Genomic DNA, 20115 nt, shown 5'->3' with positions numbered 1-20115 from the left:
TACCTTGTTTGCTTTCTTGTCCTCTTTCACGCATCTATTTCTTTTTCACAACATTTTATGTTCGCTTATTTGCATCAGAACCTGAACATGTACAATTGTTTAGCAAGCAGTTATCCTTTCTCTCCCCCAACTTTCTTATCGGAAACACCTACTGGCTTTTTCTGAGTTCAGCTGAAAAAAAAATCATTTTTCTCATAGCAGGCTCCTAGGTCAGTGGAAGGTTCAGTAAAAAGTTAGCACAAATGCTCCTGTTAGAATAGTGTTGTTAGAATCAAACTGATCCAACCTTCATATGATAATACATTCCAATATTTCTTTATGAAAATGGTAATTTAGGTCATTTTAGCAATTTATGAGAAAAATGTGGGAGATCAATAACTTTATTTTGGATAAATATTTGCAAAGTAGCTTATTATGTAGGTTGGTGCAGGAGTCTTGCCAAATGCAAAAGCTTCTGGGGCAATTATTTGTCACACACTGATGGGTGGGATTTTAGCTTTTTAAAACAGGCTCTATGCAGAAATGCTTCACTGAACTGGGGCAAAAATATCATGTAGGCCCCCTCGGTTGCCAGAGGATAACAAGATGAGCCTTAATTTTACAAATCAGTGTAAAAGTTTACAAAGTTTACAGATCTTTAATTTAAAGTGATTCTATATAGAATATGTCCCCACTGAATAATCATTAAGTATTCAGAACATTCTGCATGAGGAGTCTTGTAGAAAGTAAATCCATGCATTACTGCTTGTATTACTAAATCTATATATTACTAAAATATTTTCCAAATGCTTACTTCTAATAATTTATTAACTTTGCAATCTTACACCTCTCTATTCAGAAGTAAATCCGACTGAGTTCAATAGGATATAGTCTCAGGTAATTGTGGGTAGGAATCCAGTCAAACTTCGTTAATTTTCCGTTTTGTTGTCCGCAACAGATAACGAGTCATTCTTAAGAATAATCGCATTGTCACAATACAAAGAGTTGTGAAAATTAGTAGTGGTTTGTGGTCGTCTGCTACGTCGTCTGTAGAAAATATAGGCTGTGACCGCTGCACCAGCGAGGATGAAGATAACCAGTAAAACAGCCGTCACCGTTTTGCCCTGTGTAGATGCAACAATCCCTTTGTTTGCTGTGAATGGAAAAATGTGGATACAAAGCATTAAATATTATGGCAGAACTATGAGTACCCCTTGCATGAATTGGAGAAGTAGCTGCTATTTGCTGCACCTGATCATGGTGTGTTGACAATTTTCAAACAGAGGAAATGAGAGGGAAGGGGGTGTAGATGCAGAGCAGATATGGCATCAGAACCCAGGCTGGTATAGGAGCAGCCCTGAAGCTTCTTGAGTTGGAACAGGCTTTGGGGAATGGGGCTGGGATTTCTTTTGCAGAAAAATGTAAGATTGTGGATTTAAGCTAATGGAATATGGATAATTTGAGGTTATTTTGTGGGTTATTTCTTACATGGGAGCAACATTTCTTAAGGGGTTTGGCAGGTCTGTTTTTTATTATGCCTTTTTACTGTTGCTGAGGCAGCTGCTGTTTTATTTTTCAAAAAATGATGTAGTGAATACGTATCATTTGAGAGCATAAATGGTGGCTCCCACAAAAACAATGGTAGCTCCCCACTGATAGCAGCCATTTTGTGTGGCGGGTGCTCTTCCCCTCCACCCACACCCCTTGACACCCCAGAACAGTACTACATCTAGGAATTTGGGAGGGAATGAAAATGGCAGCCAGCAGCCACCTTAAGATTTTCTACTGTCACTGCTTCAAGCATCTAAAAAAGAGGCCCTGTGGCCACTGCAGCCTTTCAAAAGGAAGCACCCGCGGAAACCTCTTAAGAAATTTTTGCTACTTACTTGTCAGACAAAAGTTCTCTTTTGAGTACTTTTGGCTCAGTACTATGGATAAAACAAATCCTTATAATTAGAAGTGTTTATTAAAAAAAGAAAAGAAAACAAGCAGCCTTACCGTCATGTTTTGTAGGGTTTGTAGTTGCAGACACTTCAATAACTAGAAAATTAAAAAAAAATGTATTGCATTGCAGCAAACTCTGGAGGCATGAAAGAATTTTAAAGCATGTTTTCTCAGCGCAGCAGGAAGACAAGCATACAAGGGAGATTTTTTTTTAGCTCAAGGCTCTGACCAGAAACAAATTTTGACTGTGAACCATACTGAGTTGGAGAGAAAAAGATGAGGGCTCAGGCCAAAATGGTCTTTCTACTAGGGATGTGCTCCGCTTCTAATCGGACCGGAGAAGCAGGAGCGGAGCGGGGGGCTTCGCCTGCCCTTAAGGCGGAGGCGAAGAGGATTGGGGGGCCGGCAGAGCGTGGCGGAGAGGATCGAGGTGAAGGCGGATCCTTCGCCTTGATCCGGAGCTCCGCCGGAAAGGTAAGTGGGGTTTATCGGGCCCTGCCGCTGTCGCTGTCGCCCATGCGGCGACAGCGGCAGGGCCCGGTAACCCCCCCGCCCTCCTCTCCATTACCTGCCTCCGTCCGCGGTCCGTCAGCATCTTCAATTGAGCCCGCGGTTCCACCAGGAAGTGTGGGCCGCTTGCGGCCCAGACTACCTGGTGGAACCGCGGGCTCAATTGAAGACGGCGACGGACCGTGGACGGAGGCAGGTAAGGTCCCCCTCTCCCTTGGTCCCTTACCGGGCTCTGCCACCATCGCTGCATGGGCGGCGATGGCGGCAGGGCCCGGTAACCCCCCCTATGGGGGGGAACGGAGCTCCGATCCGGATCCGGAGCTCCGAGCGGAGCGGAGTGGGCACAGGCAGAGTGGGGGTGGGGCGGAGTGGCCCCATCCGAAAATGGCGGATCTGAAAGTGAAGCGGAGTGGGGGGTCCGTGCACACCCCTACTTTCTACAAGCAAGTCAAACCATTCTCCATACAGCACTCAAAAGTGAGTTTGGGCATTTGACTAGTCAAAAAAGATTTGGTCAATTGATTGGTCAGATATTATCAAATTGGCAAACAATATAAGGGATATTCCATTGGAACAATATAAGGAATACTTCAGTGGAACAATGAAATATTTCATTATCAACAGTTATGATACTTATGGTCATTATTGAACAAGTTAGTTAGCTGTTATGGTGAAACCATGTAATTAACATTTAAAGCAGACTCCTTATTATAAAATATTATGTATGGTTTCTATAAATATGAATGATTCAGTGAATACTTCTTCTCTTTGGCCTAATCTACACCAAGCAGGATATTGCCCTATGAAAGTGGTATGAAAGCGGGATATAAAAGGCAGGAGCCACACTACTGCTTTATGGCGGTATTGAAGTGTACTGACAACTGTTGGGGCCCATTGACACATACCTCATGCAGCTTTCATGTAGCTATATCCTGCTTGGTGCGGCTCCTGACTTTTATATACAGCTTTCATAGTGCTATATCCTGCTTGGTGTAGATTAGACCAATATCTTTTATACTGGAATACCAGGGATAGTTACATTGCTTCATATATATATAAAACAGCAGTTGTGTTAAGTAGGCGGCAGGCCCATTTTTCACGCATCAGTTCATCTACTGACAATATCTGACCATTAAATTGACTGGAGGGCCAAAAACAAATAATATGGCATTGGCTTAGATTGGGTAATGTGAGAAAGAACCGAAAGGGACAAAGAACATTTTGAAGTCAAGGCTCTAGATTGGGCTCTGCCCTATGGAAGCAGCTGTTACCTAGAAATGAAAATATATCTCAAATAGGTCAAATGGTAAGCGACCATTTGTCTATTGCATTTGTATTCCACCCTTCCCACAAAGAGCTCAAGATGGTGTACATTTTTATTGGTGTACAAAATGGTGAGCTTTTCATCCTAGCAATGAACCTGAAAGACATGAGAGATCAACTCCAAAGTCTATAGCTCCCTAGTGAGCTTAATTGCTGAGGAGACCTTATCCCCACATCTCTCTGATTTAAGCCCAGCATCTTATATGCTAACTCCACTAGTTCACAACTGCAATGTCTGGGAAGTACAGTTTTTTCTGATCCCATTTCCTTGGATCTAAAACTATTTTCTTGTACAGATTTTTCTATTAAAAACCCAGAAGCAAGACATTCCAAGGTATATGAGAATACTATGGGCCAGTTCATAGGTCACTTATCTAGTGCAGACATTGCATTCTGAACATGTAGCCTGCAGGTCTATCTGCCATGAATGCATTCTCTAACTGCATTCTCTTCTCAAAGATCTTCCACTGTGGATTTTTAAGACTGAAAGATCATAGGAACTGGGCATACATGGATGCATTGCCTGCTGAATATACACATGATGGTGTCTGGAGGTCTACATATCCTCGTATGTTCAGTATTATATTACTACGCTGGAGTGAACAGAGGCTCAGAGATGCTCTAAAAACATTATAAGTAAAACTAACTAACCTCTTTAAATTCTAAGAACAACTCTGTCAATATGGAGTCTATTACACTATGCTCCCTTGTGAAGAAAAGTATCAATTCATTAATGCTATAAAAACAACACACAACTATAATAGCACAACAGTTATGCAGATTGCAAATGATAGTTGGAAACCTGATTATTAAAAGTATAAGTACAACTAACTAACCTATTTACTTTCTAAGAACAATTCTAACTGTCAATATGGAGTCTATTACACTGTGCTCCCTTGTGAAGAAAGAATTAATTCAGTAATTCTATGAACCCGTGGAACACAACAGTTATGGGGACTGCAAATGATAGTTGGAAATCTGATTATTAAAAGTTTACCAAATATTAATACTGTTATTAAATATCAGTATTAGAGATGGAACATTTTATCATTGGTAGCAAAAATCAATATGTTTCAGCATTGGTTCTTATTGAACTCCAGCCATTTATTAATAGATAGAGCATGACTGGAAGCATCAGTCAAATTTGCCACAAACTGAGAAGAGAATAGGAGGTGACCAAGAGTAAGAAATACAGAATATAAGGAATAGTTTGAAGAACTGTGTTTTCCACTACAGCAGGGGTGAGCAACTCATAGCCCTCCAGATGTTTTGGTCTACATCTCCCTTCATCCCTCACCTTTGGCCATGCTGGCTAGGGCTGCTGGGAGTTGAAGGTCCAAATATCTGGAGGACAAGTTACCCACTCTTGCACTAGAGAAAGGATGATTAAAAGACTGTCAAAATGAAAACTCAGAACAAGAGATCAAGATGGAATGTTTTAAGATACTCAGAGCTTTTCTAGATGAAGCTTTTTAACCCTCTACTTCTGCTTCCAGACTCTATGCAAAATTAAAGTTGGATCTTTTATACACAGGGTTCCCCCCCTTCCTTCCTTTCCATACTTTCAGCGACATAACCTCTAGGCTGTACTGTAGTATAGTGGGAGAAAGCTGAATAATCCAACTACATTGGTGGAGAGTTGCGCTTTGCTTTACGATATCAAAAAAGAACCACATTCTCAACCCCCACCCCAAAATGGAAACATGCTTGAAAACACAGGAGAGGAACTAGAGGATGACAATGTTGTCTAAAGTACCATGTAAACTACCATGAGTGAGGAATGGGAAACTGACAATAAAACCCTGATCTAGAAATGCTGCTATTGCCCAGAGATGCCAAGGATAACTGTAATTAGCATGAATTAAGCCAGAGAACAGTTACACTAGAGTGCCATAGGGCACTAATAGTGTAGTTCGAAACAAGTCGGCTCAGTACTTGAATGTTTTGAATAAGAGTCATTGCTAAATTCAGTATAATAATGTAAGCCTTACTTTTGGGTGTTTTGCAAATAAATCCCTTGTGGAAATAACTGCAGTGGGATTTGGACCACTCCCCAGTATCTCCATTCATGAAAATGCATTGGTCATGAAAACTAAATTCAGTTTCATATGGAAATTCATCATCATGGAGCTGTCCCCCTTCCCAGTTGACAAAATCCACTTCGGTGTTATCTTGCCATATCCATTCTCCTGTAAAAAGAAATGTATGGCATCATAAGTAAAAAGGGAAAGAGCACCACGTTGACTGTAAAGGACTCTATACAGGGAATCTATATTTTAAAATTATACTGATTATCCTCTGAAGCCTTTTCACTTTGGGGGGAAAAATGCAAGTGCATCAGATTTAAAATCCTCTCTTATTTCTGGGTAACTTTGGCTGGGCTTGGAGTTAATTTAATTTCTCAACAGCTCTCTGCCCTGGCCAGTGCTAGGAGAAGGACAGAGGGCAGGTAAAATGAAACTGCAATTCTCAGGGGTCAATATGATAATGAATATGCACACAGCACCATCAGAATATATCCGCCAATATTAAGAATCAAGAGGGAATTCTCAGAAAACGGTTGAGCTTTTTCTATGAACCAAATTTATTAGTGCAGTTCACAAACACTGGCCACTTTTCCTATTAAGCTCTTTCACATTGAAAAAATGCAATGTGTATCATATTTCACCATACTGCTATATAGAAATATATTTAACACTAAAGAATTACCGTCTGTATTTTTGAACATTCCTATCCAAAACTCCTTATGGCTGAGTTCTTCAATGTGTTCCGTCAAAAATCTCTGTTCAGTTAAATCTTCTACTGAAGTTAAGGTGGCACCTAAGGAACAGAAGAACGTAAGAACATAAGAAGAGTCACGCTGGATCAGACCAAGGGTCCAATCAAGTCCAGCACCCTGTTCACGTAATGACCAACATGAGAAGAGACAGGTGAGCTCATCAAAAGTTGTTCACCAGTTGAAAGACATGAAGCAACTTCACAGAGTAGGACGAATGAATCACCACCCAGCACTGGCAACCATGCACAATGCGCAGTTGTCTAAGGGCACTTCTTTTGCAGACTGCCCGGATGCAAATGCCACCACGGCACGTGCATGATGATGATCACAGAAAAGATACGGCATGTTTGTTCTATCATCAGTGTTAAGAGTCCTTGGGATTACTCCGTCTGATATCTGTAGAAAGTGGATTTTACTTTATAACTGGGACAGCATGCCTTTAGGGTTAGGGAAATTTGAAATGCTAGCTTTTGGCGCTTTAGAACTAGTTCCCATTTATGACATGTTGATTTTAATCTGTCTTGGATGGAGATTTGATTCTTGAACTTGGTCACTGGGCAAGGGCTCCTGTTGAGAACATGGGTCTTGTATTACATCTGCAGTAACCACTGATTCGTTTGATCCATGTGGAGGCACCAGTGGCTCAGGATCAATTTGGACTATGGGCGTCACATTGCTATGCTGCTACAGCTCACATTTCTTACATTTCTGCTGGGTAGGTTTTGATGAATCCTCCAGCAATTTGAAGAGTTATTTTTGTATGTTGCTGGGTCATTTTTATTTTACTTTTCCTACCCACTTTTATATTTTTGCTCTTTTTTGTGGGCCCTTCCTTTGATTGCTTTTCCTTTCCTTAATAGACTTTTTGTGGAGCATGCTGTTTTTCTGGCCAGTGTTTACCTATGTCTCCTTTTGGTTGTCCTTGCTCAGAGTAGGCCAGGCTGGCCCCCTGACTGCCTTATATATTTCAGCCATAGTGCTAAGCAGCCCATGGCATTCTGACAGGAATTTCTTACTTAGCTCCAATTCCTTGGTTACTGAGACAATATGGTTCTCAAGCATTCTTTCTTGTGAGACCAAAAATCCCTAGAAAAAAGTCTTATCCCATTTATGTATAACAGGACAATAGGCAGAGTTTGAATCCTCATCACCCTCTTGAACCCTTGGGTTAATTCATATGTTTTGGCTTCACCCAAGGGCTGTTTCTTCTGGAATTCCAGCAAAAGAACTTTCTAGTTTCAGCTGAGGCAAACCGGGTCCACTCCAGGACCCAGGGGTTAGACCTGCTAAGCTTTCCTCTTGGGCAGTTTCAATTGCTAGGTTTGTTCCCCCCTGTTTCAATTGGTGTTTCAGATCTCTTCCATGAATAATCCACAGTCCAGTCTAAAGCATTGGTATGGGTGTTAACTGCTTCCTTTCCCCTCTTATTTTTCCATTCTTTTTTTTAAGAGGAAAAGGGATGAAATTGTTGTTTGACTTTTCCTTTGCGGTAAGTCAAGCACTAAGGGCGAGAAAACCCCCGGAGTCTTACACCCATGTCTTGTAAGGACCATACTCACAGTAAATTTCACCAGCTCAGCTCGGTGTCTGAGCAGTTTTGAGGGAATAATTCAGTTAAAATCCAGTTAAAAACTTTTAAAAGCTGAAAACAAACTTTAGAACAGTAAAAACAGTTAAAATCCAGCTAAAACCATTAAATGGTAAAACAGACTGGGGCGCTCCTGACGCAATTTGAAACAGCCCTTGTAGCCCCATCCTCACCCCTATGTTTAGCCCAGAGTTAAGCCTTTCCACTACAGCAGGCCTCAAACGGCCACTGCCCAAGGCCGCTGCCTTGGCCTTCTGGTTCTTAAAGACTAGCAGTCTGGGCCACGCCTCTGGAGCAAGCTGATGCTGTTGGGTGGCAGGTAGATGGCTAGTCCCACAGGTGGGCACTTCTCTTACCCCCTTCCCCAACCTCCCCTAGCAGAGAAAATTATCATGATGGTGATGATGTAATTCAAAATGACACCTACCTAACTGAGTACATTTCGTGGATGCTCTAGACCAGGATTCCCAGACAGGGTAGATGGCATAGCAATGAGACCGAAAAGGAATCCAAGGTACCTGGTTTTGTTTTAATGAGGGGCATTTTCCTGGATGCTGTGGAGTCTCAGTTGGGACTATACCTATTAAAGACATAAAAATTGTTAAAAAAGAATTGGTATCTTAAAACCTATATTTACAACTATAGCTCATCTTTACCTAGTCCCAGTTCATTTATTTATTTATTTATTTATTTATTTATTACATTTTTATACCACCCAATAGCCGAAGCTCTCTGGGCGGTTCACAAAAATTAAAACCACAAAAAACATCCAACAGGTTAAAAACACAATTACGAAATACAGTATAAAAAGCACAACCAGGATAAAACCACACAGCAAAGTTGATATAAGATTAAAATATAGAGTTAAAACAGTAAAATTTAAATTTAAGTTAAAATTAAGTGTTAAAATACTGAGTGAATAAAAAAGTCTTCAGCTGGCGACGAAAGCAGTACAGTGTAGGCGCCAGGCAGACCTCTCTGGGGAGCTCGTTCCACAACCGGGGCGCCACAGCGGAGAAAGCCCTCCTCCTAGTAGCCACCTGCCTCACTTCCTTTGGCAGGGGCTCACGGAGAAGGGCCCCTGTAGATGATCTTAAGGTCCGGGAAGGTACATATGGGAGGAGGCGTTCCTTCAGATAACCTGGCCCCAAACCGTTTAGGGCTTTAAATGTCAATACCAGCACTGTGAATTGGGCCCGGACCTGGACTGGCAGCCAATGAAGCTGGAAAAGGACTGGTGTAATGTGATCTCGTCGGCCAGTCCCTGTTAGTAAACGGGCTGCCCTATTTTGTACCAGCTGAAGCTTCCGGACCGTTTTCAAAGGCAGCCCCACGTATAACGCATTGCAGTAATCCAAGCGAGAGGTTATCAGAGCATGGATAACTGTAGCTAGGCTATCTCTGTCCAGATAAGGGCGTAGTTGGTATATCAACCTAAGCTGATAAAAGGTGCTCTTTGCCACTGAGTTCACCTGTGCCTCAAGTGACAGTTCTGGATCCAAGAGCACCCCCAAACTACGGACCCGATCCTTTAGGGAGAGTGCAACCCCTTCCAGGACAGGGCAAACATCACCTCGCCGGACAGATGAACCACCCGCTAACAGTACCTCCGTCTTGTCTGGATTGAGTCTCAGTTTGTTAGCCCTCATCCAGTCCATTACCGTGCCCAGGCACTGGTTCAGAACAGTCACTGCCTCACCTGGGTTTGATGAAAAGGAAAGGTAGAGCTGGGTATCATCCGCATATTGATGACACCTCAGTCCACATCTCCGGATAACCTCCCCCAGCGGCTTCATGTATATGTTAAACAGCATAGGGGATAAGATAGAGCCCTGTGGAACCCCATGGCTTAGGAGCCATGGCACAGAGCAATAATCCCCCAGCACCACCTTCTGGAATCGGCCATCCAAGTAGGAGCGGAACCACTGCAACGCAGTACCTCCAACTCCCAGCTCAGACAACCTATCCAGAAGGATACCATGGTCGATGGTATCAAAGGCTGCTGAGAGGTCCAGGAGAATCAACAGGGTCGCACTCCCCCTGTCTCTCTCCCGACAGAGGTCATCCCACAGGGCGACCAAGGCAGTTTCCATTCCAAAACCAGGCCTGAAACCCGATTGAAATGGATCTAGATAAGCCGTTTCATTTAAGAGTGCCTGGAGTTGTCCTGCAACCACCCGCTCAAGCACCTTGCCCAGGAAGGGGATATTAGCCACCGGCCTATAGTTGTTAACATCCCCCGGGTCCAGATTAGGCTTCTTCAGGAGTGGTCTAATTACCGCCTCTTTTAAAGAGGCCGGCACCACTCCCTCTCTCAAGGAGGCATTTACAACCTCCTGGACCCAGCCGGCGATCCCCTCCTTATTTGATGTAATGAGCCACGAGGGGCAAGGGGCAAGCACACAGGTGGTCGACCGGACTTGGCCAAGCACCTTGTCCACATCCTCAGGCCTCAATAACTGAAACTCATCCAATAAAACTGAACCGGATGGCGTCTGAACGCCTCTACTAGTGGAGCTGCATTAAGTGTGGTGTCCAATTCATCACGAACCTGAGCGACTTTATCTTCAAAGTGCCGTGCAAACTCGTCACAGCGTGCTACCGAGGGTTCCACCATCTCTCGCCCTGGCCCAGAGTGTAACAGGCCACGAACCACTCGGAAAAGCTCCGCCGGATGACACTGAGAAGACACAATGCTGGTGGAAAAAAACTGCCTCTTTGCCACCCTCACCGCCACAGAGTAGGCTCGATAGTGAGCTCTAGCCCGTGTTCGATCAGACCCAGCACGAGTTTTCCTCCACCTGCGTTCTAGCCGTCTCCCCTCTTGCTTCATTGCCCTCAGCTCAGGTGTATACCAAGGAGCTGACCCAGCTCTGCTGAGAGGGAGAGGACGCTTGGGCGCGATCGTGTCAACCGCCCGAGTCATCTCTGCATTCCACAGAGCGACCTGGGCTTCGACAGGAGCACCGGCCATATCAGCAGGAAAATCCCCCAGAGCCCTCTGGAATCCATCGGAGTCCATTAGCCTCCGGGGGTGGACCATTTTAATAGGCCCCCCACCCTTGCAGAGGGGAAAGGCCACCGAGAGTCTAAACCTCAGTAGGAAGTGATCCGACCATGACAAGGGGGTAGATGTTAGTTCCCCCACTTCCAGATCACCATCCTCCTGCCCAGTAGAGAAAACCAGATCAAGCGTGTGTCCCTTTGCGTGTGTTGGGCTGATGACATGTTGAGACAGCCCCATGGTTGTCATGGCAGCCATGAAGTCCTGAGCCGCTCCGGATACAGCAGCCTCGGCATGGAAGTTGAGATCCCCCAGAACCACCATCCTGGGGGTCCTCAACACCAGGTACGAGACAACCTCCGTCAGCTCAGGCAGGGAGACTGTGGGGTAGCGGGGTGGACAGTACACCAGCAGAATCCCTAATCTGTCTCGAGTACCCAACACACAGTACAAACACTCCAGACCAGCACTCGACTGAACAGGAAGCCTAGAGAGGGAGATTGTATTCCTGTAGACCACGGCAACCCCCCCTCCCCGGCCCTCGAGTCTGTGCTGGTGCTGCACCGAGTACCCAGGAGGGCAGAGCTGGGTGAGAGCAACCCCTCCCAGTTCACCCACCCAGGTCTCAGTGATGCATACCAGGTCAGCCCCCTCATCCACAATCAGATCATGGATGAGAGAGATTTTATTTTGGACTGACCTGGCATTCAGCAGCAGCACCACCAGACCCGAGAGCAAGCTGAAAAGGCCGCCAGGAACCATCTGGTTGGGAGAAGGACTAGAAGAGGGGATAGCTGTAAGGAATCTTTTGATTAGGTCTGTAGAGTTTAGTGGCAAAGAAATGTGGTTTATCTGAAGTGAATCCTTATCCATAATCAGATACTCTCCTTGGTCTTACTTATGTGTAGACTCAATTGGACTTACTTATGCCTAGACACATGTACAATTGTGCTGTATGAAATCTGGTTTGTTGAGCCATGACAGCAACAGAAACCCCGACAGGACAATCCCATATAGGTCTACTCCTAGGAATTTTAAGGTGTTGTGACTCTTATTTTAATATTGTATTGGTTTTATATGCTCTTTTAACTAGTTTTATGTATTATATTGTATTTAATGTTGTTCCCCGCCTCAATCCAGAGGGAGAGGCGGTTAAGAAATAAATAAATAAATAAATAAATAAATAAATAATAATAATTATTATTATTATTATTATTATTACTACTACTCTAAAGTAAGTCTCCAGCTGATTACAGCTGATGTTGTTCGAGAGAGACTGCATTCATTCACAATATGACCATCTGTTCGGGACATTCAAACAAACAAAGCCCATTGGATTCCAAACCATGTCCTCCACGAGCACGTGGGATGCTCAGGCCATTGCTGGGGGCCCAGATGTCTTGCAGGTCTTAACACTGGTGCCTGCCCTGCAGCTTTGCCCATGAGCACCAGGTAATGCTATGTTTGGAGCACTGTGGGGAATGAATACATCCCAAACCTCCACAAGTGCTTGCCTGGTGCTCAGAGTATTGCTGTCCCTGCCACCTGATCTGCTCACCAGGAGGGCACACCAGCCCAGCCTGGGGTACAGCAGCAAGCATTTTGCCAAGGGCCCCCCTCAATTCTGGAGTTGACATGGTTCCCAGCAATCAAAGATTAAAAACACGTCTGATCTCAGAAGAAGTTCTGTGTGTCCATACCAGAAAACAGTGAACCTGCATTTTCCTGGTGACATGTTGTTCTTAGGAAATAGAGCGACATTCTTGGGGTTATGTTAACTGCTGATCAAGCTATCTGAAGGAACGCCTCCTCCCATATGTACCTGCCCGGACCCTAAGGTCATCCTCAGGGGTCCTTCTCCGTGAGCCCCTGTCAAAGGAAGTGAGGCAGGTGGCTACCAGGAGGAGGGCCTTCTCTGCTGTGGCACCTCGGCTGTGGAATGAGCTCCCCAAGGAGGTTCGCTTGGCACCTACATTATATGCTTTTAGCTGCCAGGTGAAGACCTTTTTATTCTCCCAGCATTTTAACAGTCTATAAATAAATTTTAACTTGGTGTTTTAAATTTGTAATTTTGCATTGCTGCTGTTTTTATCTGGTTGAGCTTTTATATTGTATTTTATATTATGGTTTTATACTGTTGTTTTATACTTTGAATGTTTTTAATTTTTGTGAACCGCCCAGAGAGCTCCGGCTATTGGGCAGTATAGAAACATAATAAATAAATAAGCTAAATACAAAAATCCCATTTCATAAAATCCCCAGACAACAGCAGATCTGTCACAAGGACACATTGACCAAAGGATGCAAATGTATCAATGGGATAGCACCTAATGAATATATGGACAAATCTTCAGATTCCTGCCCTACACACTAACACAATCAAAAGACATGGCCTATAAATTGCAGAAGAAGCAGAACATTTAGAAGAATTAACTGTAACATCTTTGGGAAATGACTGCAGGACTGATGAGCCACTCCAATGCAATCTGTTATCCAATTAATCACAATAGAAATAAGAAAAAATCCTGGCACTCAAAGAAGGCTATGCAACAGGTATGAACAACAGAGAATTGACATTTTCTCTAACATCCACATAGTGCCATGTTTTCTCCTGTGGATGAAAGGGATTTAGGCAGAGAGAAAACGAGGCCATCTCCACAGGCCTACAATGTGAGTCTGCATGTGTATATTCACTATTACAAGCTAATTTCAATTATTCATTCATTTATTTATTACTTTTATATTCTGTCTTTTTTCCCTTTTGCAAGGAATCTAGTAAATCTGGCATAAGCATGGGGTGCTTGAAAAGAGCTCTTCTCCCATTGGGTACCAGGATAGCAGCTAAAACTGACATCTAGGACTTGGAGGTGTCTGTGCGGATCCCTTATTTCTTTGTTCTATAAACCAACACTGACTGAACAAATTCAGTACTTGAATTAACACTTTACTCATGTCATCATTTTGCATTGAATGGATAATCCAGTTGTAGATCCTGAATGGGAACAGCACTCCTAAGTGTCTTGGCCAGAAATGTGTGTGCACTATGTGTGAGTAGGTGTGTGTACACCTGCACACTAACACCACACCACAATACAAAAATAATTATTTGGCCAGTTGAAGCTTAACACTGTCTATTGAATATATTGGGATCGAGAATCGACTCTGACTCATTGAAACAAGTATGCTGAGGAAATATGGTGCCGAAAAGAAAACCAGGTTGGCATTAATTGCATTCTACAGCTGGGGCAGCAGCACAGAAAAGAACCTCTTTTTTATAAGTGTGTCTCTTACTGATGGGACTTGGAAAAGGGCTCCCTCTGAAGATCTAAATGCATTGGAAGGATGATCTGGGATTGAAGATTCAAGAGATTTGCCGGAGTCTCTTCCACTGAAATCAATGTTACCTGAAAGTCTTTCTGAGAGGCTGAATTGTGCCCTTTGTTTATTTGTCACCTCCATTCTCCCTTTGTTGGCCTGTTTGTTATAGCAGGATGGCTATTTGTTACGGCATGACATCGCTATGAAACAGCCGTTCCTTCATACGCTATGAAAGAGGAAGAAGGGCCAAGAGCACATTTCCCAACTCCGTGATTTCTATTACTCTACGTGGCAAAATTCAAATGCAGAGTTTATTGGAATTAGGGTACAATGTTGCCCATTCAAATAGATGCACTCCATCCTTTGCTTACCCTGATACTTCTCGCAGACAGAGAAGTGCTTTTCATTGCAAGATCCTGTTTTCCAGTGACCATCAAGGCCTAAGTAAACACAGGCAATTTTCTGTTTTGGCTCTTCAGCGGCCCAATGAGTATACACCAGTCTCCAGTTACTCACCCACTTGTAAGCCTCGTTGGTCTGAAAGGAAAATGCACAAAGGAAAATGCTCACGTTGGCTTAGAAAAAGCTTCTGAGTTTTTGTAAAGAAAATGTGAAAATGTACTGGTCCGTCTGCTTTTATATTTTAAAGCAACTGTTAACAAGAGCTAAGGTACGTTTGACAGAAAAGCATAAACACAACAAAAGTGTGAAGGGTTTGTGCGCTGCTGATGCCTGTTCCCTCCCCTGACCAATGTCTGTTAGATATTTGTGAGAAGGAGTTCTCTGTGCCTGCAGATGTTCATGCAGAGAGGTCCTACATGCAAGGAAGCAATCTGACCGTTTTGTGTGCCTCCTGGAGTGTAGGAGCTCTGTGTGTGTACATCGGTACATGTGGAGAACTCTTTCGTCTGAACATGTGCCAGGGGAGAGTGCGCAAGAAGCAGCAGGGAGGAAGAGAACATGTGCCGCAGGTCTGGCTTTTTGCAAGTGCTGATAGGCACCAGGAAACGGATTGCTCCGCTTATCCCCTGGCCTGACAGATTAACTTTTGTTAAGGGAATACTGGAGTGTTCAGTTTCTACAGGGAGAACTTCATTGAACTTCATTGTCGAATAAAGTGAAGGCAGAGGCTTCAGTCTCAAGCACTCTTACTTTATTTCATAGCATGTGTGCCACCTACCCTCAGTCATTCAGTGACCTGGGAAATTACAAGCCCCATCATCCCAGGCAGGAAATGACATTTCTGAGCATCTTACTGGTGCCCAGTCGTATGGAGCACCTATGTGCATTCAGCTGATCTTCACAGACATCACACTCAACAACCACGTGTTGAGGGAAAAGCCCAGCAGTGTGCATGATGGCTGGGGCTAGGCCAGCGGTGCGACCTCACCCCTCTTTCTCCACGTAGACTTTGTCCATGTGGAGAACGTCTGGAAAGGGCTATGGACACTTGTATCTACTTGTGCCTCTACAAGTACTGTTAACACTGTTTCTGTCAGAATTTCGAGTTCAGCTACTACACCTAATAAATGGGGGTTAGATACACAACCATAAAATGCCTACTGATTTTATCCAAAACTATTTTGGATGATACGCTAATATCATTTATTGATATTTATTATCAATAAAGTCAGTTAATAGAAGTCCAATGCTTGCAATTTCTAACGATAGCCTTCTGAATACAAACCTCTGAGGGTGATAAATAGAATTATGCTCTTGTACATCTTACGTTCTTACCATGTTGCTATTTAGACCAATCCACACAGGCTCCCCGTATTTTAACACCTGTAGCCATAGGAAGGATTGGATGTAGGGAGTTAAAATGCTGGCAAGCTCTGCATTTTCAGATTTACATTTTTTTCTTGCTTCTTCCCATGTCATATTGGGGCTAACGAGAGAATAGCTGCTGTTTCCGTAAAGGATATAGCCAGAGGCTGGAATCGTTGGTTCCGAGTGAGAGGATGCAATATCTATATAGCAAAGTAATAAAGGGAAAAAGCAGATATCAATTTAGACCACACACAGCCTTTCACAAAGTAAACTGAGCTTATCTGAAGCTGATATACTAAATACTACTGCCCCCCCCCCACATTTCATCATATCAAAGTACTGAAAACCTGAAATCAAATATTTTAAAAACCTTACAATTCAATGAAGGTTTACATTGTGACAAAAAATAAAATTTTACTCCATTTCTAGATAAAAATAGAATCTGGAACATGCCACAATATATATTTTGTTTACAGTTCCCCAAAAGGAAAATCAGATCCCTAACAAGTAAGATCTTTCTCATCTAGTTTTGAATGATCTGGGATGGGGGAAACAAGTTACTCAACAGCGGATACGTAATTGTGGCTCTTGGCATCATGGCTTATTTCAGTGCATGTATAAAATTGTCACAATTGCTGCCTTATTTTCTTTTCTTTAGAGTGATGAGTATGGATTCAGTAAAACATGAAAAGCTGATAATGTCATTTTCTTTCCTCCAAAAATAATGTAACATAGAAAGCTGGCTTTGAACTCTATATGAATTGCAAACTGTTTTCTGGTAGATCTTTTCTGAAGAACTTACCACTGTTTCTTTGGCAGATATAGCTTTTTTTAGCAACACATTTGCCATCTCTCCAATTTCCTGCCTGTCTTTCAGGTGTTGTCATCATAAAAACACAGTCACCCTAGGGAGTAAACAAGAGTTTGTGTTGTACAACCTTTCTAACCGCAATTGTACTTCCTTCTATATTTTGCAAATGAGAGGAAATAAGATGTTCAGATGTTCTGCAGATGAATACCTGTCATGTACCATACCATACCATACATCTTTATTGCGATCCATAGATCCATGAAAAAAAAAGAATCAAACATGAAACATCACACAGTTAGAGCTATTGTCAACTTTCGTCTAATACACAGAGAGCTCTAATCCTGGCCGCCACTGTAAGAAATTTAGCAACAGCCAAAGTTACTTTTGAGGACTTCTCTTCCAACAGAAATTTAACATAAAATTTGTCTGAACTTCTGGACAGTTTACTCAACAATGGGGTGATCGTAAGATGACGGGCCTGATTATAAAAGCGACAGGACAGAAGGATATGCTCCATCGTCTCCACTTCCATATTCCCACAGGGGCACCGTCGTTCCTGATAAGGGACACCAGCATATCTGACCCGAAGTAATTCAATAGAATAAACATTGCATCTGGCCTTGGAGAAAGAAATATGATATTTAGCCACTGACAGGTTCTTTAAATAGTCAGCCAGCTGAAGAGGCCCAACGTAATGAACGTGCAATGCACTGGGAGAGCAAGAAACATAAGAGCGAGTGTGTAAGTCGCAGAAGGCTATGCCCCACAGTCTTTGTTTAACAGATTTAAAAGCAAAATTCAAGCCCAGATTAAGGAGGAAGGAAGAGGAGAGACCGATTGAAACTGATTTCCTGGCAAGAAGCTTGGACCAGCTGTTCACATAGTTGTCCTGAGCCAGACGGAAGCAGACCTGAGCTCCTCCCAAAAAGACTAACTTACATCCAAAATTTTAAAGCAGACCACCAAGCCCTAAGCAAAAGAGAGCTTTCCCCGGTTTCCAACAAAAGTACAGAATTAGGGACACACTTTGGGAGTTGAAGAAGGGTCCTCAAAAACCTTGTCTTTAGCCTATCTATCTCAGATGTTAATCCCCCTATCCAGATATTGGAGGCATATAAAAGCTGGGCTGCAGACTTGGCATTAAACACTTTGATGGCAGACTGTATAAACATTCCCCCTTTAGTAAAGAAAAAATGTGTTATTGCGGCTGAACTGACCGAAGCTTTATTAAGGGTGGCCGATCTATGGGGACTCCAGGACAGGGTATGATGGAATAACAACCCCAGGTAAGAGAAATTGTTCACCTGTTCCAGGATATGCCCATCAAGGGACCACTGGCGTTGAGAAAATCTATTTTCAAAGACCATGACTTTTGATTTCTTAAAATTAATTTTCAGATCGTTAGTCAAGCAAAATTTGGAGAATTTCATTAAAAGATGTTTCAAACCAAGTCTAGAACGGGAGAGAATAATAGCATCGTCTGCGTTAAGTAAAATAGGAATTTTCCTTGCACCAAGTTTGGGCAAGTGTCCTTTGTGGTCAGACAGGGCCTCCTCAATATCGTTTATGTATAAGTTAAACAACGTAGGGGCGAGGATACAGCCCTGTCTTACTCCTCTAGACATAAGAATTTCATTTGAAAGCTGTCCCTGTGTGCCACATCTAACTCACATCCTGCTGTCGCTGTATAGAACCATTATAAGATTAAGAAGTCTTTTGTCCACCAGGATCTTATCTAATTTCTCCCATAGTTCGGTTCTAGGGATGGAGTCAAAAGCGGACTTCGGATCCATGAAGATGACAAACAGTTTGCTATGTAGAAATTTAAGATGTTTCTCCGCTAAGTGAAAAAGAATCAGACCATGGTCAGAGGTGGAGTGATTCTTTGTAAAGGCAGCTTGGGCCTCCATGACAGCATCATTGGCCTCGAGGATGTCAGTCAGTCTATTAGATAGAAATCGAGCATTGAACTTGCCTATTATTGAGAGCAGGCTAATAGGTCTAAAATTCCCAGGGTCCTTTGGGTGTCCCTTTTTGTATATCAGAACCACAATTGCATGTCTCCAACTGTCAGGGATTTTGCCAGATTGATTTATAATGGTAAAAAGGGCGTCTAGCAAAGGGGTCCCCCTATCCTGATTGATTTTAATAAATTCAGCAGGGATAAAGTCTATGCCGGGTGCCTTACCCCCTTAAAGTTGGTGGATTAATTCGATCACTTCCTCCTTAGAGACCAAATTCCATGGGGGGAGAAAGGAAAAAGTGACATCCTGCATATCAGCCTGAGCTAATATACCTGTCATGTCTCATCAAGTTCCTGTAGGGCCTAGCCCAGAATCAGGAGGATATTGCCACTGGCCACAGTAGGTAGTGAGATCAAGGGGAGTCAGTGGACTTTGACAAACACCCTGAAACTACCATCACACAGGGAGTCAATTAAGTGATGGTATCTAATGAACACTGACCGGTCACATACTTCAGCTCCAGATGTTTCACAGTCATCCCTGGGTCATAGGGTGACCATATGAAAAAGAGGACAGGGCTCCTGTATCTTTAACACTTTATATCAAATGGAATTTCAGCAGGTGTCATTTGTACGCATGCAGCAATTGGTGAAATTCCCTCTTTATCACAACAGTTAAAACTGCAGGAGCCTTGCTCTCTTTTCTATCTGATCAAGAGGGCAGGGCTCCTGCAGCTTTAATGGTTGCGATGAAGAGGGAATTTCACTGGGTGCTCCATGCATACAAAGGACACCTGCTGAAATTCCTGTTTCTATACAACTGTTAAAGAGGAAAGGAGCCCTGTCCTCCTTTCCATATGGTCACCCTTCCCTGGGACCCGCCAGGAGCAGAGAAGGTGCCAAGTAAGGATGCTGCAGAAATCTGAGACAGGTTTAAAAAATGACTTCCAATTTCTAAGAATCCAATCTGCCAAATCTGGTGTAGACCGGCCTCCTCAAACCACACGGAGTCCGCAGACTTACTCCCCTGAAATGTACGCAATTTTTTTTATTGGAAACGTGCAAGTTTATGTTGAGACATATGTCATTCTGAAAAATCACAGAAACATACACTAGAAAAACTTGA

At 43.1% G+C, this 20115-nt stretch overlaps 1 protein-coding gene across 1 annotated transcript in view; it reads right to left on the bottom strand.

Moving 5' to 3' along the window:
- Nucleotides 1-809: 809 nt before the first annotated feature.
- The window catches only part of LOC134395016 (macrophage mannose receptor 1-like), a 55588-nt gene continuing 36282 nt past the window's right edge, over nt 810-20115 (bottom strand). Inside the window, 8 exon segments of the mRNA XM_063120992.1 lie at nt 810-1132; nt 1978-2019; nt 5748-5945; nt 6466-6576; nt 8551-8703; nt 14817-14982; nt 16183-16415; nt 17018-17120. Coding sequence (XP_062977062.1) covers nt 909-1132; nt 1978-2019; nt 5748-5945; nt 6466-6576; nt 8551-8703; nt 14817-14982; nt 16183-16415; nt 17018-17120 — 1230 coding nt within the window. The 3' untranslated portion in view covers nt 810-908.

Source organism: Elgaria multicarinata, chromosome 1, assembly GCF_023053635.1.
Source record: "Elgaria multicarinata webbii isolate HBS135686 ecotype San Diego chromosome 1, rElgMul1.1.pri, whole genome shotgun sequence".
In the NCBI taxonomy this organism is placed as follows: Eukaryota; Metazoa; Chordata; class Lepidosauria; order Squamata; family Anguidae; genus Elgaria; species Elgaria multicarinata.
The sequence above is the reverse complement of the archived record's forward strand: the minus strand, read 5'-3'. Positions and strand labels throughout refer to the sequence as shown.